We start from the raw sequence: 22,555 nt of genomic DNA on the forward strand, positions 1-22,555 counted from the left end.
GCCTGTCTTAAGCCCTGTGTTGTTGGATTGAAAGTGGGTTTGAAAATGTTAAGCTGTTTTAGTTTTCTTCCTTTAATAGAATTAAATTTATACTTTTATCTCCTGGTTTACATTTGAAATTCTAAGCATGAGATGGAATTCTTTTTTCATTTCCTCTTAAGTTATTTGAGAGTATGCATTAGAGAGCACATTACTTTTACTCATTCTGTTTGTAACGAGAGGAGACCAGGTGTTATGGGCTGTCAGCAGCATAGCTTGGCTTAACAAATGGCCTTCTTTTTTGGACTATTAAAGCGTGGGATGAAAACTTGAGGGGTGTTTATTTTCTTTGGATGAGAAAAGGATCACTGATGCTGAGTTCATAAACAGAAGAGACATATCCTCGCTCCTCATAACATGCTTTCTGGGGACTTTAAAAGTCACCTCTAATTCAAATATTCCTGTGTTTTGGGGACTGCCCTTTTATTGACTGATAAACTGAAAATACTATTTAATATGATTATCATGCAATATTAAGAAATAAAATATAGTATTCAGCAAGCATACTCTCTAATTATCAGGGTTGTTCTCATTGTTATTATTTGCATCTAATGAAAGACATTATAATCTATATACCATTGGTAAAAGGAAACTCATTATTGAGCAAATGGTTGGCCATTATGTCTTTTGTCTTAACTTTTATAATCAAGTGTTCCATACCCTGATATGAGTGGTTAGTTTTGTGTCCTATTCGATTTCTCTTGGCCACAGCCAGAACAGGTCATCGACCTGAAGCTAAGCATGTTTGGGCCTCACTGGTACTTGGATGGGAGACTATCTAGGAAAAGCTTGGGTTGCTGCTGGAAGTGGTGTTGGTGAGGCCAGCAGGGGGCTCTTACCGTGGGGTCTCAATGTGGATCCCAATGGCCCAGTGCAGTGATGGTGACACTATGTTGTAAAAATGGCACTGTCTTTCGGATGAGATGTAAAACTGAGGTCCTGGCTACCTGTGGTCATAAAAGATCATAAAGAGCAGGGTGTATCCCAATGTCCTGGCTAAATTGCCCATCATGGCCCTGTCCATTCTTGTCCCCTAATTATCCTCTTTCTCTAACAGGCTGTCTGTCTCACCCCTTTATCACCTAATAGATAAGGTGTGGTGAGTGTGCTGGCACAAAAATGGTTGTCGTCGTATCATTCAGGTGGATGCTACACATTAGTGGTGGTTCAAGTGGCTCCCCACTTACTATGTAAAGTGCTTTCAGTAGTGAAAAAAGAACAATATAATTGTAAAGAATTATTATTATTACTGAATATTATAGGGTTTAGGTGGGAGTAAATGATGACCTTCAGCAAAATAACACTAAAACTTTAAAATGTCCTTGTGTTTTTATCAGGTGTGTTTTTGTGTTTTTAGTTGTTCAAAACAAGTTTTATTACAGCAGACACACAAATAGACAATTAACTATGTATGAGAAGAAAACTGGAAATGTCAGTGACTTAATAAAACATAGCACACTAAATGTTTAAAAGCCTTTTTTTTACACTCTTGCTATTTACTGCAGGCATGTATTTCTGTATATAGAGAGGTGCTTTGGTTTTTAAGTACCTATCCCCAGGCAGGATATGGTATAATATAACATTTTGAAATTGAGTTCATTTACTGTACCTTCCCTGGAGATGTCTTGTTGGTTTCCTTAAATTCAAATGGATTGAAAAAGTCATTGACTAGGCTGTGAAAACAGGAGAACAGGAAAGAAAATTATGATAATTTAATCTTTCTGGGCCAGCTTATTGACTGAAAAGTCTAATACAAGTCATAGTTTTTCATAAATATACTCTATATTTTCGGTCAAATTATTTCAATTGTCAATGTGTAACAAAACCACATTTTGTTTTTTAAATAGTTGTGCCCAGTTATTTTGTTGGTCAGTTTTTAATCTGTCTTTTCATTAATTTTGTTTATGGTGTAAAACAGCAAGATCTATTCTTACCTTTATGTTAATTCTTTTTTTTTCTAATTTCTAAGTTAGCTAATTCAAAACATCAAAGTATTACATCAACAAATGTGGAATAATAATATCCATTCATCCAGTAATTTTCTGTAACCTTTTTTATTCTGATAAGCGCCACACAAGCTGGGGCCATTCTTGACAGCAACAGAAACTGGGCAGGAACTTGTTGTGGCATGTCTGTCCATCTCAGGAATTCTTTACCATTTTGCTTATCAAATGCCCAGGTAGGAATCTTCCCTGTTGATGTGAATAAGCTCCTGGGCACAGCTGGTTTTAGTGCACTTGTTATTGTCCACATTATAAAATGTGACACAGGTATAAATAGAAATAAAGCTTTTCAAAGTACAATTTTAAGACCTAAAGCAAAGCTTTTGGCCAGAACTGAATAGATGATCATCCTTGGAATTTCTTCTTCAGTCGTGTTCCAGCCTAATATAGACAGTTTTTCTAAACCCATGACCTTGAATTGGATAAATGAGTTTCAGAATGTTATGTTGAGAAAAGCCAAGCAAAATGACACCTTTTATTGGCTAACTAAAAAAATTACAATATGCAAGCTTTCGAGGCAACTCAGGCCCCTTCTTCAGGCAAGATGTTTATTTTATTTTAATCTTTTTAGTTAGCCAATAAAAGGTGTCATTTTGCTTGTCTTTTCTCTACATACATAATGGCTAACACAGTACAACACCCTAGTACTACAGAATGTTATGTTAAATGTTATAATTAAGCAAGAAGATGTGACAATAAAGAGTCCAAGACATCATAAAGGTTTGGGGCAGCCACCTGTATATTGTTTTTCCCAGCTGCAAAAGGTTTTTAAATAAGTAGCACGATGTGCATATCACAGAGTCCAAAACAGAACTGACTATAGTAGCCCAAGATGGAGGCTTTAACACTAGAATTACCAGAGCCTACGAAAAAACTCATAGGTCCGTCCCACCTTAAATCACTTCTTAAATCCATTCACACCTCTCTGCCAGCGTCTTTTGTCTTCTAAATGTGCCGATAAAGACAAGCTGCAAGCAGCTGGTTATTCCATCCCCCCACTGACTTAGAACATGCACAAACTTCTCCCAGCTCATGCCTTAATTGATTATCTGGGAGTGAAGTGAAGTTTTAGAGTGGAAATAATAGATTGTTATTTGGAACACATGCATTTCTACAGTAATCTTTGTAAAAACATTTTTAAAACAGAAACGTTTTTCATATTCTAGTAGTAAATAACAAAATGTAGGCATAAACTATGAAATGTATGAAGCTTGAATTCCAAATATCAAAGAAACACTTTAACAAAAGGTAGAAATAAAACAGAACAAATGCACATTTATTCAAAATATAACTGCAGAAAAATAACCAGTGTTTACCTGCGACATTGGCATGCATTCGTTATCACAGCTTCGGTGGCGCAACGGTATCAGCCATTGACAAGTAATCAAAGTTTCACTGGCTCGATCCCGGGCGAGTCCGTTTTGAGAACTGAGCTGCTCGTATTCTTACTATTTAAGAATGTTTAATTCTATTACTTCAGTACAAGACAGCAAGGGACAAAATCCCAGCAGCATGAGACAAAAAGTAAGGCTCCATTCCATTGGGGGGCACACTTATTCGTGCACAGTAACCCCTGAATTCAGTCACACCTTAATACTTTAATTGAAATCACAATAAAAGCCAGATTATTTATTTTTCTTTTTTTTATGAACAATCACTCACAATAGTAGTGGGTGCAAGGTTAGATAGAATTGTCTTTTAATTTAGCATGCTTCTCATTGTTCTTAATATTAAGGGAGTATCTAATTTACAATCATAATCTTCAGTATGTGTTAATATTTTTTAAAGTAGATAGCTGACATTAACCCATGAATAAGTTCTGAATATAATTTTAAATACAACACATTTCCAACCAATGAGAAAAGATGACACTTTTAAGTAATCAAATAAAGCATTGAACATGGTTTGTCAAGTTGATCCACATAGACAGAACCTGTTTGAATGTTAGTTTTCACTTTTGCCTTCAACTCAAAGGTCTACATTTATACATCCATAATACAGTACAATCAGTGGAAAGGCTGGGACAGTAAACTTCACATGCTTCAAAGAACACATGTGAGTAATAGCAGGGATGTGAACATCCAAATTAAGTAGAGTCCGCCTCAGTATGAATGAATTCATTTAACCTTTCTCTTTTATGTTGGCTGAAGTAAAGTAATTAACTCAAAATACTGCAAATTCATTTTTTTTAAAGAAACTAAACATCAATTTGTTCCATCTGAATGAAGATTTCTTTATGAATATTGTGTAAGATTTTCCTCAAAATAGCATCTTAGCAATGCTTTTTTTCCCAACTCAATATTATCTGTCTATTAGTACTTAGCGTTAGAGTAGCAAAGTTGACTCACCAGTCAGTTTATCAGCAATAGAGGAGACAGGAGTAGAGGGATTAGGTCACAATTTGTGCTGTGAAATGCAAATCTGAAGCAAACTCCAGTTGAATTAAGAGCTATCAAAAATCCAGTGGTCTCAGCAGTCAATTTTCCAGGAAACTAGGTCCTCTGTAGAAATCATGAATCAGTTAACACACACAAAAATATAGTTAATTGATTTTTATTGTTGTAAACGATTAATAAAAACACAAATGTAATCATTGACATCTTAAAGTAAGCATACAGTAGTGCATGTTTTCTCTGGATGTGTTTTTAATACTGTTGTCAAAATTATGAATGAAATAAATCAAACAATATTTCAACCATTCATAAATTTTCTGTCCTGCTTTAGCCAGTGCATGAGTTCAAAACACTCATGAGTGCAGCATGAGGTTCTGCGTCCATCTTTCTCCAAAGTGGCCAGCACAGTGCCTCAGTGTGGTCAGTCTGCATTCCGCTACAGTATTAGTTCAAGACACTGTACAGACAAACAAAAGAGGCACCACTGCATGATCACTGGAATGTTTTGAAGAGAATTGATGTAATTTGTTTTGGAGTGGCTTTGTAGTTGGTGCTGCTGCCTTGTAAATCTAGTGTCCCTGATTCAGTGTATTCATATGTGTTTTTGTGGATATTCTAGTTTTCTAAAAAGTTTCAGAGTGTGTGTTAGCTTAGATACTGCTGCCAAATTGAGAGTATACTATATGTTGTAGTATGTTGTAATGGACTGTCATCCCACACTCTTTTAAATTCTGACCTGTGCTACATTATATACATATACTAGCAAAATACCCGCGCTTTGCAGCGGAGTAGTGTGTTAAAGAAGTAAAGAAAAAGAAAAGGAAACATTTTGAAAATAACGTAACATGATTGTCAAAGTAATTGTTTTGTGTATTTGGCCGCAGCGTCACGAAGTTGTTTTCGTCTAGCTGCATGAGAAAATGTACCACGACGTCTGACACGCCTCTTTTTTAGTGTTTTCTCACAGCTTGGATTGCTGCTGCTATAATCGGTTTGAGTCTATATATATACTGTATATCTACATCTATATACACACGCATACATACATACATACACACACACAAATTATATATATGTGTGTGTGTGTATGTATGTGTATATATATATATATACTGTGAACTTGGACCCGGACACAGGCAGACAGACATCGTAAGTTCACCCACAAACACTTTTATTTACAATATTTAGAATATTTTAACTCAGTGCACTTTCCAGTGCCTCCAGCACCGTTCCCCCAAATGTCCAGGCCTCCCGTCCTCTCTCCAGCTCTGTCCTCTTCCACCTGACATCCACTGCTGACTGGAGGGAGACGGCCCCTTATATGGGAACCCGGATGGGCTCCAGCTGCTTCCCGGCAATCAGTCATGGCCACACCCCAGTGTGCCGTCCGGGTGTCCCCTGTTCTCTTCCCCCCAGCACTTCCTGGTGTAGCGGAAGTGCTGGGCTCCTGGGTTCCTCTGGCACCTTGGTGCTGCCTGGCAGTGGCCACGGGCCCCTACAGGGTTGGGCTTCCAAGCCCTCTACCCGTGGCCCCCAATACAACCAGGGCGATCGCCCCTTTGCGGTCTGGAGGAGGCACAAGCCCTCCTCTAGTCCTCCTGGGCGTCCTGGCCAGGCTCCAGCCCCGGCCGGGGATCACACGGGATATTCCGCACCGGGGCGCCGCCTGGCAGTGGCCACGGGTCCCTACAGGGCTGGGCTTCCAAGCCCTGTACCCGAGGCCCCCAACATAACCAGGACGGACGCCCCCTCGCGGTCCAGAGGAGGCACAAGCCCTCCTCTGGTCCTCCTGGGCCCGGCCGGGGACCACAACACATACATACACATACATACATACAGGTATATATATGTGTATATATATATATATATATATATATATATATATATATATATATATATGTGTGTCTATATGTGTGTGTATAGCTTTGGTCACTGAGTGCAAGGGAAAAATAATAAAATGTAGTCTATAAGTTATTAAACAGTTAAACATTAACGTTTTAAGAAGTAAAGCTACATTGAGCATTAATGGAGTGGTTTCGGGTAAACTACATTTTAAAGACGGTGTAACACAACAAGTAAGTAGTACTAACAGCAGCTAAAATGTATATGGATGATCTCTCGGTAGTAGATCCCTTTTGAAAGGCGCTACACGACGACTGTGGTATAGAAATTACATTTTCTATGTGAACGTTCAAATTTCTGCCTCTGGTAATGTGCCTTACCGGCATTTAAAGAAAATTAGTTTTGTGTCCTCTGCAGTGTTAAGAGAGAAAGTCTTTGGTTTGGGATAAAAGAAAAAAAGGTGTTAAGAAAGGAAAGTTGCCTTTTTCTTTTATATAGTGTAGAGAGAGGTCTTCACTGACGATATGAGTGCCTTTTGGGGACTGTCGCGGTGGGTCTTGTGTAGACTGGTGAGACGTCCCTGCCATTAGCCGGCTGTGATGGCACTGTTGGTCCTCCACTCCTGTGCGTGTCTTCATAATCCGAGCTGACGACCTCATAATCGCATCTCCTTAGCGTGCGTTCAGACCCTCCCTTCACAACATGAGCAGTGTTATAAGTGCCACGAGAAAGAGATTTAACCACACCCGGGGCAGGAAATAAAGGCCAAATATTGTTTTTACAAAAGTTTTAAATTAAAAAGGAAAATAATGCATATGTAACAATTCCCATGAAAATAACAATCTCTTTAAATTGTTTATCCGATAAACCAAACCCGGGGGTGGGCGAGCAAAGCGAGCAGGAGTGGAGCCCTCTAGTAATAATAATAGTATTAATAAATGATAAATGATAAAATAAATGATGTAGCGTGGGCGTGATAGCTGAACCGCAATATAGTGGGGATCACTGTATACATAATTGCAAAGTTGACTGAATGAATTACTCACTCAATAACAAAACCACTTAAAAAGTTAAATAGGTGAAATTTGGCAGGATGGTACATCTATGACAGTATGTATCTGCTAAAAAAGGACACATTTCTATATATCAATATTTAGGGGGTAAAACCCCTTTCTAATAGAAAAAGTAAATATCCTAAATTCTTAAAAATGCTTGGTTTGATTTCACTGAAATTTGGTGAAGTTATAGAAAAATTTAAATTAGCCGACTCAGGTTTTTTTATTTGTTGGTATTTATTCACCAATGAACTATTGTAAAGCCCTGCGTCCTTATTTTGGACTGAATGCTACGGCTGTAATCAAACAGATAAATGGGACTGCCATTTTATGCAAATGAAGGATGCTACCTGAAAATAAGTAGAGGGATGAAACTTCAGCAAAACGCATTGAAGATGTGCTTAGCTATTTGCGTTCTTAAACTCCCTAATCTGTTGCCTTCCTCTTAATTCTTTTTGATGAAGTATATATACAGATTTGATTATTGAGCATGACACAATACATATACTTTGAAGAACAGGGTGGGAAATAGGCAACCCTTGGTGGTGAAATACATAGAACTCTGCCGAGAACTATGGTGTCCCCTTGCAGGTCAGACCACGGTTTGCTCTTATGGTGCAGTTCACAATGCAGAAACAGGATAGCCTTGGTACAGCTTTCCTGGGTACAATATACTGTAAGCCTGCAGCAGAAGGTTTAAGTACTTGTACAACTCAGTAAAGGAGTCCAAAATGGACAGAGCATAGAGGAGGTGGACATTGTACATAATTCACAATATTTTTTTTCACCTGTTGTTTGTTCAAGGACAAAGAAGTTCATTTCATTGCATTTTGTCATGTAAATGTGCAGCCTGTAAATGTCAGTGCTTTATGTAATGATAAGTTAAAGTTAACTGTGATTCAGAAAATATATTGCTTTTGATCTAAACCCTCCAAAACTTTGTAGTAGTACAAGAACACAGATCAAACCATTACATTCAAATCTGATTGATAGTACCATTTTTACAGAGTGTGCTTCAGGGTAAACTTGCATTTAAACTGAAACTTTCCATTATTGCTAATATTTTCCTGTTTGAAATACAGTTTTGATTAAAATTGTGTCTTCCAATGACCATCAACAAAAACCAATGAAAATCATGAATACTGTATGTTAGGAATATTTTAGTTATGACAAATTTTATGTAGGGGGAAGAAAGAACCTATACGGAAAGTACTCAGTTAGTTACAAAGTATTTTTGACCCATCTGATTTACTGATGGCACTATAACCAAGGCCCACTGTCTTAGGAACTTTCCCTGGGAAAGCCAGGAAACACAGCTAGTGTGTAATGTGCTGGATTTTAATTTAACTTAACACTCTCAAATGCACGAAATCCAATTCAGGATCATGGAGCGCTGGAGTCCTTCCAGAAACACTGGGCACAAGCTAGGAAACAGCCTTGGACAAGGGCACCAGTCCTTTGCAGGTGGTTTTATTTTGTTTCATTTTATTGTTAGATCAATGACTGCATGCCTTGTGGGACATTTTTGAAACTTCAAAACATTAATCTCTTGTGCATTGCTCATGTTTTAATCCATAGCCACTTTGGATTATGTTTGTCTGTTGAATTATGCATTTATTTTACATTTTGGGCTTAATTGTTGTTTACAGCATTCTTTTTCTTGTTCTGTTTCTTTCTGGTTGTGATTTTAAAATTATTTTTCAGAAAGAGAAAATTTCTAATAAAGTAAAAATACTTCTTAAAAATATGTGCTTGTCAAATGATCAGTATGCTTGCTGCAATCAATAATCTGCCCTGTTTCCAAGTGCTTGATTAATGCCTAGATTTATACTCAAGTGGATAATTCATCAGTCATTTGAGATGGTAAAAAGGTACCTAAGAATCAGATATCTCAAGACAATTTTTCCAAGTGATGGCACTTTCATAATCCAGGGCTGATTGGCCTAGTTTAGATTTTCAAGAAGAGCTTTACTTTAGTGAAGAAGAATAGCAAGGTTACAGCTTTTAGTTTATAACAAAGTTTATTTTGCAAATTAATTAGATCAACATCACAGTCAGAAAGTGAAAGTGGTAAATAAACAATATATTAAAACTTGAAAATTGCAAGACACTGTGCAGAGGTCATGTAGATTCAGAAGGCAGACTTTAAAGATTAGAAAATAATATCTGATACTATTATTCAAAGAGACTTAGTAAAAAAAAATAACATATTTAGGTACGATATATATGGTTGATTGGCAGTGGTGGGATTTGCTAGGGATGTCATGATAAAATTTTATCCTGAAACTTGAATCTCAACACAATACTGATTTCCAATTTTGCAGCATATTATAAATTATATATATATAATTTCTATCTATATATATATATATATATATATAGAGAGAGAGAGAGAGAGAGAGAGAGAGAGAGAGAGAGAGAGAGAGAGAGAGAGAGAGAGAGAGAGAGAGAGAGAGAGAGAGAGATAGATAGTTACATAGATAGAGATACATACATATATACAGTATATATGTATGTACACACACACACATACACACACACAATTCTATCCATAAAGGCAGAACATTTGTGTCAATTAAACGTAATTATTAAAGTTGTTTAAGCAGTACATCCCACTTACATTTTTTTACTTGTTGAAATGGATTTTATATATCTCAGCATGTGATGGGTACAATGTTATGATCACCACATAGGGTGGAAGAATTGGCATGGAAAGATTGTGAATAGACTGGCAAAGATATTTTTTAAAGGCAAGAAAAAGAGAATGATAAAATGTTGCAGGGAATCATTATTGTAAGAAAAATCAAAAAATGAAACTCTGCAAACTCAGAAGGAGAATTGCTCATTAATGTAGAATTTTTGCAGTTGGTCATTTTTTATTGAAAAGAAAGTTTGGATTCTGAACTGCATGTGGCTTGGCCTTATAATGATGGCCAAGCTAATGTCATGCATAGCCACATCCTACCCATATGAAACTAAACCCCTATTTAAGTAGCCACCATAGCAGCAAACAAAATGGTCCTGAAAAAACATTTATAAACAAAGGGCAGGCAATAAATTTTCAGTTGTGGTACATACTACATGCATTATTGTACATCGTATTAGGTTAGCTCAAGGACAACCTATATATTTGTAGTAGAGTTGTCCCTAAATAATTTATAATATTTCTAGAGAGCTGTTATTAAAATATTTTGGGGGATATATACCGTAAGGTACATTTAGATCATAAACAAACTATTTTTGTAATAAATTATTCATGTTTTGTATTCAGACGAGACGTATAAAAAACTAAGCACTTCTCAAATACCAATAAAATGTCCATGTTAATTAAACATGGGGAAGTAACATCCTTTGATATTTTGTATTTTTTTTACTTCAACCAACATGGGTGGAACTCGCATATACATGAACTTTAATCTGTCAAGATAGGATTAAACAATGCACCCAAATGTGTTAAGCAATTCAACCTTGTTTTTTTTTGGTTATTCACTGTCTAATTCATTGCATCTGTTTGTAAATTTAAATTTTAATATAACTCATCCTTGGATCACTATTATCTTGACTTGGAAAGCTTGAGAGATAATCCTTGATTATAGCCTGCTAGAGTAGCTTAATTTTAATTTACACTGAGTATAACATATTTCATGTTTTTTCCTCTGTAAAATTGTGTTACTTTGTGTAATAAAGATATATTGCAGTACTCTGCTGTATTAATTCCCCAACCTTCTCTAGTGGCTGGCAAGAAAGTGCAAATATAGAATAACTTGAACATGAAATCCAGGAAGGGTTAGTATTGCAGTTAGTGTCAGTACTGAATGCTAGACTAACAAAATATCAACATAGGTTCACTAAATTGATGACTGATATCATAAAAATAAGCTGTAGATATCCAGAGGGGAGAGGATATATATTTTTTTACTTTGTAAGAGCACTGCAATCTAATCTATTAAAGAATACCGCAACATTCCGAGAGTTACTTAATCCAGTTCACTGTCACAGAGGACCAGAGGGTGTCTCATAGCATTGAAGGCAAGGCAGGAATTAACCTTTTGTTCCAGTACTTTATAGAAGCCAGTATAGAATTGCCAATTAAACCAACATGTATATCTTTAGGACGTAGAAGAAAAAGCATCAGTGTGCAGTAATGTGTTGATTTTTTGCATTGTATACACATTAGTGGAAGTACAAGGTTACACTTAAATTCAAAACACTTTTAATTTTGTTATTTTTGTTGTTTATCCAGTCTGTTACTGTGAATATTGTTTATGACTGACAAGCACGACTGATATGAATCAACTGGGAATGACCGACAAAGAGAGAGTACTTGTAAATGAGGATTTGTGATGTTGCAGTCAGTAATATCTTCTAGTTATAATACTTACCCGCAATCAGAAGTTATTTTACATGTTTGGATACTGTTTAATCCATTTTTGTTATTGCCTTACATATATTTTGCCTTTGAATCATAGTTACTTTTGTTTATTTTTTTGCTTTTCCTGCTGATAGAATAACATGACTGCAATACTAGACTTCTAAGACAAGTTAGGATCTGAATATCTTAAAACTAGTGCGCTGGTAAAAAGGGCATTAGATTCTCAAACACATCTTCAGCATTAGCAGTCCAGATGAGCCATTTATGATTCTTCCTAGGTAGAGAAGTAATAAGGACTATGAATGAATTAAAGTTTTTAATGAAGTGGTGAAAGTAATTAGCAAAGCCTACAAATACTCATACCTCTTTTATGCTCTCTGGCTGTTTCCAATTTTTAATTCAGTTATCTTACATTGGTCCATTGCCAGTTCTTTTCAAGCTTGCTCAAACCTAAGAAACAAAACTTTATCCTAATGGAATTCACAAACTTGACAAAAATGTAGTGCTGTTGTAATTGTTGTAAGGCCTCTTTTACATGCTGTACATGTGTATTCAGGTCTTTGGAAAAGATAAGAATGTCTAGCTAGCACAAAAGTTCCCAAGACATCACAAAAATATTCACAAATTTCAGAATCCAGTCTCAATTGTAGAACATAAAAATACACTGATAATTTTTATCTCACTCAAAACTCAAAAAAGTATTTAGAATAACCGATTCATCACATAAAGTATGTATTATTGTCCACAAATTCCATTTTTGACATTTGGTTTTCAGTCTTACTGTATTTTGTAAAGATACTCTTGTTTCATCAAATCTCAAAATACAGTAGATGCAGTAAATTAATTTGATCGCTCAAATTGTCCAGTAAAATTGAGTGTTGGTGTGTGTCTGTGAATGTCCTGCAATGGCCTGGAGTACCTGTGGTGTCCAGAGCAGATTCTGGTCTCCAAATAAGTAGGCTTATTTTGGGGATAGATGAATGCCAGTACTGTTCACAACTGAAATACATTTTTTTTCTGCATATACTTTCCTCTGTAACTTCTTTGAATGCTTGGTCCAATATAGTTTGAAATGTTGAATTTTGCATGGGGCACAGACTCCATGAATAAATGGTTCTTAATTGGTTGTTAAACTTAAATCTATTTTCCTTGAGCCTAATGTGAACAAAAAAAAAACACCAACTCAAATGTTGTGATGCTTTGAATGATGGTCTAACTTGAAATATATACTGTAAGTAGTTGTAGAGTCATAAAGCATATCATTAACATCCATCCATCCATTATCCAACCCACTATATTCTAACTACAGGACCTTGGGGGCTCTGTTGGAACCAGTCCCAGCCAACACAGGGCGCAAGGCAGGAAACAAACCCTGGGCGGGGCGCCAGCCCACCACAGGGCAATATCATTAACATCACGATCATAATAAAAGTCTCTGGTAGAACAGAAAAGTTGGTACATTTCTTGTCTGTTGCATGCGTTTTCTTTCTGACTCCTTATAGGGCTGCAACAATTAGTCGACGTAATTGATGACATCAACTACAAATCGTCGACACAGATTTTTTATTGTCGACACGTTATAAACAGGACCTTCAATAGAGGCTCCAGTCACAAAGAACCACATTGGTTTTTGTAACTGCAATGCACTTTGTCAAGATGGCACACAGTCCTGCCAACGAAGAAGAAAGTCTGAGGAGAAGAAGAATGTAGAGGAAAATAAACAGGGTTGCAATGGCGAGTCAGATAGAGGAGGGGGAAGGTAATGGAAAAAAATTGAGACAGAAACTTTCTAAAGTGAGGGAGCACTTCACCGAAAAAGAAAAAAAAGTTGAATGCAGATTATGTAAAGCGGAGCTTTATTTTTATTATTGCACCACCACGATGCATGAGCATCTGAAATGCAAGCATCCTGGAGCTGTGATGCCACTGTCTCTTGAGAATTTATGCTGGTGCTGTTAGTTAGGTAGGGAGAGATCAGGAGGGGAGGGAGAGTGTGAACGAGACTGAGAAAATAAAAGTGAAAAAAGCTAACTTTTACAAGTAACAAATTTACACCCGATCTATTCGTTTTCAAATAATATTGCATTAGTATGATGATGTTTTCTGAATGGTACTATTTAGGTCATTCAATGATTTCTTCAAAATGTCACATATATTTATCTCTTTCTTTTTTTTTCCCCTGGTGCTGCACGCTGACACCAGAAGGCATTGAGCTTATTCATTGCTAGCAGCAGCACGCAGGTGGCCGGTTGCTTGCCCTATAACAAGCTTGACCTGTCACCGATCAAAACACATGTACTGTGCAAGGCAGAAAAGAAGAGTGTTCATGGCACACCTTGCAGAGGAACATTCTTTCCTCTGCATGTCCTGGAGTCCTGTGCAGACTGGGCAAGATTGAAAAAAAAAAAAACTCTGTCACTGATTACAAGCGCAAGAAGGTACGCGAATGAATATGAATAATATTGCATTCGTACCACAGTGTTTTCCGAAGTGCACTATAAGGTCATAAAATGAATAATTCCAAATATCATATATACCTTTGTCAGTGCGGCTTTGACATCACGTGCCATAAGGCACATACTAATTCAGCGTAAGCAGGAACACTCAATAAAATTGAATAAAAAAATCAAGTGACAATGAGATACGAATAAGGCAGATTCGCTAGCATTTGTGTGTCAGCTTTTATCCATCCAGGTCAGAGAATTTCCAGTTTGATTGTCTCAAAACACCACTTACATCTGCAGTTATTCTCAATTTCAGATAAAAGGTAACAGCGTCAGATCCCTGGGGGGTGGTAGTATGTGTTGTGATCGTGACTGAGAGAATAAAAGTGAAAAAAAAAATGGTAACTTTTACAAGTACTATACATTTACAGTGACTGTTACAGATGCAAATCAATTGTATGTGTTTATTATATAATATTAACAATAAGAGCAACTCACTACTCAAAACAGTAACTATACAAGGCAGTAAAGATCGAACCGGGAAACTCTTGATTATAAGTCAGCAATTCTTACCGCTGCACCACGGAAGCTATTGTATTGTCCTTGAACCTTTTGTGAAAGTGTTTTTTTGATCTTTGCTCTTCAGGCTTTACACATTACATAGTTTATGTCTACATTTTGTCGTTTATTATTAAAATATGAAAAACGTTTCAGTTTTAATGATGTATTTTTTGGTTAAGTAAAATACACTTTTTTTATGTGCACTTTAGTTTGGATTGTTTAATGTGTTTCTTTTTTATTGTGATGGTCACACTAATATAAAAACATCTGCATAATGCCGTGCGTAGAATTTGCACTATAACATGGTGTAAGCACAAAATCCGAAATGTGCTTACGCACAGAAAAATCCAGATGCAGGAATCTGTGCGTACTCCAACTTCCACGTTCTTCCGCTACGTAAATCCCGGTCAGCGTGAAAAGTAACGCTCGTGCACGCGCCTGCAGTCCCGCCCCAATTTCTCCCAGAATTACGGCTCTTTGAATATGCAAATCAATGTAAATCGCCCTTAAGCTCAGCCTTCTGTGAAAAGACAATGGGAAAAGCACGGGGGAAAGTATAAGAATTTCAGCGAATACCAAGTAGAGGCAAAGGAAAAACATACTATTTGTTTAATTAAACCGTGGTATAATCAACAAAAGGAAGTTGATCGAGTGACATAGCGTGTTGGAGAAACTTGAAAGCTCACGTTCACAAAGTCACACAGTGCCAGAAATAAAAAAGAAATCACATATCAAAGTCGCTGTGAAAAGGCAAGTTGTAGCCCACTGTCTGAGTGTCATATGAAAGCTTATTAGGGTACAGAGAAAAAAAGGCACACAGTGGGGAAAAAGCACAAAATGTCAACTTCAATCTCAAAATTTCCACTTTAATCACATAGTTTATTTTGTCATTAAAGTAGAACATCATAAACTTCATCTTAAAATCATTTAATTAACCAGTTTCTCAAATCACATCGTAATTAAAGTATAGCACGTTAAATGCGTTGTTTTGTATGTGATCTTCTATGTGCTCTATGTGCGTGAATCACTACTTGCTTCTTAAACCGGCTCTCTTCCTCCGACAGGACACAGAATCCATTACATTCATGATATTACAGCTCTCTGAATGACTAAAATACTGAGATGTATACGTAATATCATTTTCATGATGATAGGAGTTAAAGCACGTTATTAAACATGGGTTTCACAGCGCAGTGATTAAGCGCGACCTTCAATGAAATTATTTATTGCAGCAGTACTCATGGGCGGCTCTAGGCTTGTGGCGGCCCTGGGCAGAGAAAGAATCGGTGGCCCCTTTGCCCGCCAATGTCAATATGGTATCTTATGCACGGTGGTTGGCCACATCCGTTGCGGACACTGCATAGCTGACTCGTGCTCATGACACAAGCGTTTAACTTTTGTTGAAATTTGCCGCTGCGTTTTTAGCTGTGTCGTTATTTTCTCTTTCTGTTTTATATTCAATATATATTGGCGTGGCCGCCCTGCAGTCCTTGCTTTTCTTTCTCCAAGTAACTGATCGCCACACAATCAGCTCTGTAATAGAAGTTAAGCCATCTGTAAGCTTAGAGCGCCGATTCTTCAAGACGTTTAAGGAACATTGAAATATCTTCGTAGTACATGTTTAATTATTCTGTCCTTCACGCCAGTCCCAGTGAAGAATATAGATTATTTAAATGAAGTTAAAGTTTTATCTGTATAATATAATAAACATATTTTGCTGCATTTCATCTTAAAAATGATATCGTCATCATATGTAAATACGCTCTTTATAAAGTTGCGCAGGTTGTGTAATATTATAACTGTAGTGCAAGTTTACAGTGAGGTAATTGTACTTATGCAGTAAGTACAAACAGTTCTACAAGGAGAAACTGATTGAGTGTGTTTAAAGTTCTTGAGATGAAACTGTTTCTGAACCGCGAAGCCCGTACAGGAAAGGCTTTGAAATGTTTTGCCGTGGCTGAGGTAGCGTGTGCTTGAAGCTGTATACCGATAATTCTCTTTACGATCAGTTGCTGCTGTGATTCCCCACTCAGATACAGTGATATAAATACACCAAGTGGTGCAGTGAGAGTAATATGGAAAAAGATGATCCGCTGTGGCAACTCCTAACAGGAGCAGCTGAAAGAAATAGAAGGTGCAGTGAGAGTAACAACGCTAAAGCAGTTATGGTATTTGGAATACTATGGCTATTCCCTGGACCATTATATTGTTACAAGTTACTTACAATCAGATGCATTACACTAATAAACAATATGCGGTTAGTTTCAGTGTATTTATAAAGCCACATCAGGAAAATAAGGAGTAACCACACAGGAACAGTAGCATTGCTTTGACACTGGGTGCCACCAGTCTGCAAAACCGAGAGGTGAACTTGCGTACGACAAAGTATGAGGTACCGTGGAAAAGTGTGTGGCTTTACGCCAAGTGTAGGTTTTATACATCACAATTTGAACATGGAAAAGTTCTTACGCAACATTTCTGTGCTTATGCACCGTTTATACATGAGGCCCCAGAACAGGATGTGCAACCACAGGTCGTAGGCATCAAAATAGCCAGGCATGAAATAATCGTGACTAATCGAAAAAAAAAAATTGAATGATTAGTCGACTACCAAAATAATCATTAGTTGCAGCCCTAGCTCCTTAGCTGTTCCCTAGGTGACTTAGTTTGAAGAAAACAAATCAAAAGGGTGGATAGTTTGACAACCATCTTATTAGCACTCAGATGTTAAACAATGAAGACAAATACACAGCATCTGCCGGATTTGCTACCGTACACCTTTTTATCAGCTAAATTCAATATTGTTTACAGCATTTTGGCAATAAACAGTACAATTTATATACAGCAAGAATCTTGCATACCCATTTGTGTCCATATGTTTACATTTCAGAAACCCTGTCTGTAACTTATATTGTCTCATGTAGTCTATTCTCAGTACAAGCTAAAATTATTTTTTATGAATGTATGCAAGCTAAATCTATGTATATTTACTGTAAATTTAGAAACTTCTATGTTGTGTTTATGATATCTTCATTTAAATTATTAATTGTATTTGCTGCACGCTACAGATATGATATACAAAAGGATACGTTATCAGTTTTTTGTTACTCTGTGTTTTTAATGCCAATTTTCGTTTTTCATAAAAAAGGAAGTATCATCAAGTATTTTTGTATTTTGTAGATCTGTTCCTGACCACAACAACTTCAAGTAGTGCCTATTTTGAAACATGGACAAATAAGGTATGTTTCTCATGTTTATTTTTGTATTTTCTTCTAAATACTAAGTAATAGAGAAGGACTTTCATCATCAAATCGAGACATTTGGATTCTTGGAGTTACTAAACATTGTGTCCCAGCATGGTTTGATTCTGGGTTAATAATCTGCCACTGTCTCTTGGGTAACAAGCCCATTAATGAGTATATAGTAAAATTCTGTATGTTAGGCGGGTTGGCTGTCTTAATTTCTCTCTTTAAAAAGACTTAGCGCGTAAAATAAAGGATGAACTTGTAAGTCACAACTTATGGAAAACATTGGAAGAGTTCATTAGTTTGGCAAATTAGAACACAACCATGCATGGGTTGTTTCACATTCATTACTTGATGAAAAGCTTACTGTAGAACCATTGGAGGGAAACAAAACCAGTAAGCCTCTCTGAACATGAACAAATAGCAGCAGAGAAATTATGTTTCTGTTGCAGACAATTGGGTCATATTTTTGCTAGTTATTATGAGTTACAGGGAGAGTAGAGTTTGCATTCCACTTGAGAGTTGGTGGGGTAGGTCCTTGAAGTCAAGCCCTTTATAAAAATGCAATTATCATCCCTTTCTGTTTAGTATCACAATGGCCTTATTTTTAAAGGCTAATTTTATTTCACAGTGAGACTTTTCCGACTGGAACATTTCCAAACAGCTCTTATTTATTTCCCAGTGCCTCTTTTTCATAATAAATTTTTCACCTGTCAATCAAGACAAAGACCACCTGGCTTGTGGTGTTCCTATTTGTTAATCCTTTGCTGTCAATTATGTTTCCCTGATTATAGATAGTAGGCTGCCAAAGGTCATTTAGTGATGTCAATACTATTTGAGACAAATTGGTGACATATTGGAAATGCTCTGAACATGAAGTGCACTTCAAAATGTTGAGATTGATGAAGAAGACAGTAGTAGTTTAAGACTGACTGAGCACCATGTCCGCAAAATAAAGCTTTAGAAAAAAAATCACATATGCACACATTATTGGTAAACGTCTGAGGCTGGAAATTCCATGTGACATACTTACAGACGACCTTCTGTGCAGACATGACATTCAGTAGATCTTAAACTACCTAGAATTTCTTCATCAATGAGAATATTTTGAAGATGACTTCTACATCCAAGCATTTCTAATGTGTTGTTAATTCGTCTTCAAATAGTATCATGTTGTGGCTGACACACTGCCCTTCAAATTGGCGGAGGTCTGCCATGGGGCTAAATGCTTTGACTATCAGAAAAAACTGAAAAAGCATAGTTTTATAGTATTAATTAATAATGCAGTTTTGTAGTATTATGTGACTTATCAGAAAAAAAACATTCTGCTGATCCTTCTGTGACAAAATGGACTTTAAAACCATTTTGATGTTCGGCTATCACCCGGAAGCTAACAGTTTGACAGAGTGAGGAAATCAGGATTTGGAATGCTATACTTTTAATTCCTTTCTGTCTGAATAGGTACAATGATTACCACTTGCTGAATTCTCATTAAACATCCTTTATCATTCATTGAATTCTTTGCTACTAATTTTGGATAAAAATTACATTTTAGTTGTTATTTCTTTGTCATACTATCCACTGTCTAATTAATACTTAAGGGTTGTTTTTAATCAGATTTAGAAGGGGCCACATCAAAAGCTTTTGTGTTTTTTTCAATCCTCCCAATCAATTATGATTGGTAAACTGTAGTTTTGATTTTCTTCTCTGAACTGTAGTTTTAGTTACATTCAAGTGTGTGTGTGCTAACATTAAATTAAGTTAAATTGAATTAAATGGTCTCTGGTATTTTTTATGGTCTGCTGTCCATCACACCATGGAGTTTTGTTGTTTTCCCTTTTGCATTTTCCTATTTCTCCTAAGACATTTTGAATTTTTTGTTTTTTCTGTTCATAATTGTGTTGTTGTTAATTGTCTCTCTTTTCATTTTGTTAGTTTTAATTCTCTTTTGTTATAGTTAATGTTTACATTGTGAGGCGAGACCCCAGATTAGGTAATTGCCCTCAGATTTTGCCCATTAAACTGTACAGCAGTAACAGAGGGCTATATTCAGCACCAGCTGCCATTGCTTATGCAGGATGCCAATAACCTTGGTAGCAAAGTTCTGCTGCTCCCTTTTACTGTTCTTATTTTGATTTTATCTTCTTGTCTTCTGACAATTTTATTTAGGTTTTCTTTGGTTCAAACATTTGACTTTCCTATCTAGGTTTCTAAAGTTTGAAATTTTCATCAGTTCCTTTTATACTGTCTGATGTTTGACTTGTAAATATGTGCTTAGGACTTCAATATTTTTGTTAAGTAATTAACTTTTGAATTACAAAGTACAGCCTAAAAATACAGTTTACCAAAACACTTTTTTCAGTTTTGTCAATATTGTAAACAATTAGTGCTACATAAGATAGCATTCTCAATTCTGCTAAATCCAATTAAGAGTTTCAGGAGGAGCAGCATATCCGAGTAGCACTGGGTGTAAAGCAGCAACCATTTATGGTTGGGATGCTGGACTATTTCAGGGCCCACTAACCCACATTTGCACATAGCCAATTTCAGGTGTGATTGGAAAACTGCAGTTCCCAAATAAAAACCCCCATGCAAACTTCACACAGACATCAGTCCATTAAGTTGGATTTATGAGACAGTAGTGCTACCCACCGCACGATTGTGCCACCCACTTATTGTACTCAATAAAAAAGAAGAGTGCTTGCAGGCAGTCAGCACATATACAAAATAGAGAGCATTTTAAACACTTATTAAGTAGTATTTTAGGTATTGTTGGGATACAAAAGCAGAATATTATAACAAACATTTTTGTCGGAAAAAGTTGTCCTTTATCTGCATGCTAAAACAGAACCACACTAAAAGCATACATTTTGTCAATTGTGTCCACAAAATCTAAATGAAATCCCTTTGCTGTCCTCTGTTTTATGGTTAATTTTTTAATTATTCAATTAGAAAAGTATTTCATTATAGTTTTCGCTTTCGAACTGTAGTAGTGTGCATTTAATAGAGGGATTATGTACATTAGAAGAGTTCCTTGCAGACTGAAAGAATTGTGTATCATAATATTTCTAACTGTAAAAAGATTTTCCTCTTTGAATGCCATGGGCTTCTTAGATTTGCCATATTGAGAATGGAGAGGTCAAATAGACAAGCTAAGTGATAAGAATTGTCTTCTGCCTTTCAGTCAGCTGACTTGAAGAGATGGAAAACTTCATCATGATGCAAGATTTATTCAAGCTGTAGGAAATATTCTGCTCATGTCAGTATAGCTGGCTTTTGTATATTCTGAAATTCACAACCTCTATAAAAATATTAAACACAGAGACAGTCTTGTCTGAACATAAACACTACCCTTGCCAACTCTGTCAAGATATGATTTGTGATAAATGTCAGCCTATCTATTTAAAAAAACATGCTGCACAACATTCATTTTAATATTAATTAATGAAAAAACAGCAGATGTCTGTACAGTATTACTCAATTAAAATACAGTACTTTACAACACTTGTGTTTCTCTGCATGTCTCCTTTCACTAGAGAAACAGGTACAGTACATGACCTTCTTTAAAGCTAAAATTCCTCTGTGCTGCATAATTTCAGCCAGCAGAACATGCATTGATGATGAACAAATTTGCTTCCCTGCAGCTTTAAAAGGGAAAAGATACTGTACATGTGAGCAAAAGATCCCTGCCATTAAATAAGTACTTGAAGTGAATGAAAACACTATTGATATAGTGATGGCCTCCGTTTTGACTCTATACTCCTACATAAACTGTATCTTGAAATGTAAAAGATACATTTTAAAATGATTTCTTAAATAATCACTGCAGGTTATTTACTGTTTTAATTTGAACAATAATAGTTTAACTTGAGTTATCTTAACCAAAAAATTGTTAAAAAATCATAAGCTAGTGAAATGCAATGGTTTTATATTTTAATTTACCTAAAATGCACACTGCACTTTCCTGTTGGGAATATGTGTACAATGTGCTTCAGCATTTTACAGTGTACTGTATTTTTAATTTTTATCTTTTTAAATCTTAGTTGTAAAATCATTTAAAGAAATACAGGGGTAGCTTGACAGCCATTGGTTTTCAACTATTTTTCATACATTTCAAGTACTGTACTTCCTGGACTTTGCCCAGTATTGTGCAGCTTCCATGAATGTACAGTAATCCCTCCTCGATCGCGGGGGTTGCGTTCCAGAACCCCCCGCGATAGATGAAAATCCACAAAGTAGAAACCATATGTTTGTATGGTTATTTTTATATATTTTATGCCCTTATAATCTCTCCTACACTGTTAACATTATTAGAGCCCTCTAGACATGAAATAACACCCTTTAGTCAAAAGTTTAAACTGTGCTCCATGACAAGAAAGAGATGACAGTTCTTACTCACAATTAAAAGAATGCAAATATATCTTCTCTTCAAAGGAGTGTGCGTCAGGAGCAGAGAATGTCAGAGAGAGAGAGCGCTCGCTAAGAAAAGCAAACAATCAAAAAATCAATACGTGCTTTTGTGCTTTTAATTATGCTGAAGCACCGTGATAAAGCGGCATTTTTTAGAGGAGCTTCCGTATCCACTAGGCAAACAGCCTCTG

The 22,555-nt window shown here is 36.3% G+C and overlaps 1 protein-coding gene across 1 annotated transcript in view; it reads left to right on the forward strand.

Moving 5' to 3' along the window:
- Positions 1-22,555, forward strand: part of itfg1 (integrin alpha FG-GAP repeat containing 1) — a 435,759-nt gene that overhangs the window by 60,035 nt on the left and 353,169 nt on the right. Inside the window, exon 7 of the mRNA XM_039763123.1 lies at positions 17,890-17,948. Coding sequence (XP_039619057.1) covers positions 17,890-17,948 — 59 coding nt within the window. The remainder of the gene's footprint in view (positions 1-17,889; positions 17,949-22,555) is intronic.

The sequence above is a fragment of the Polypterus senegalus genome, chromosome 9 (genome assembly GCF_016835505.1).
Source record: "Polypterus senegalus isolate Bchr_013 chromosome 9, ASM1683550v1, whole genome shotgun sequence".
Taxonomy (NCBI): Eukaryota; Metazoa; Chordata; class Cladistia; order Polypteriformes; family Polypteridae; genus Polypterus; species Polypterus senegalus.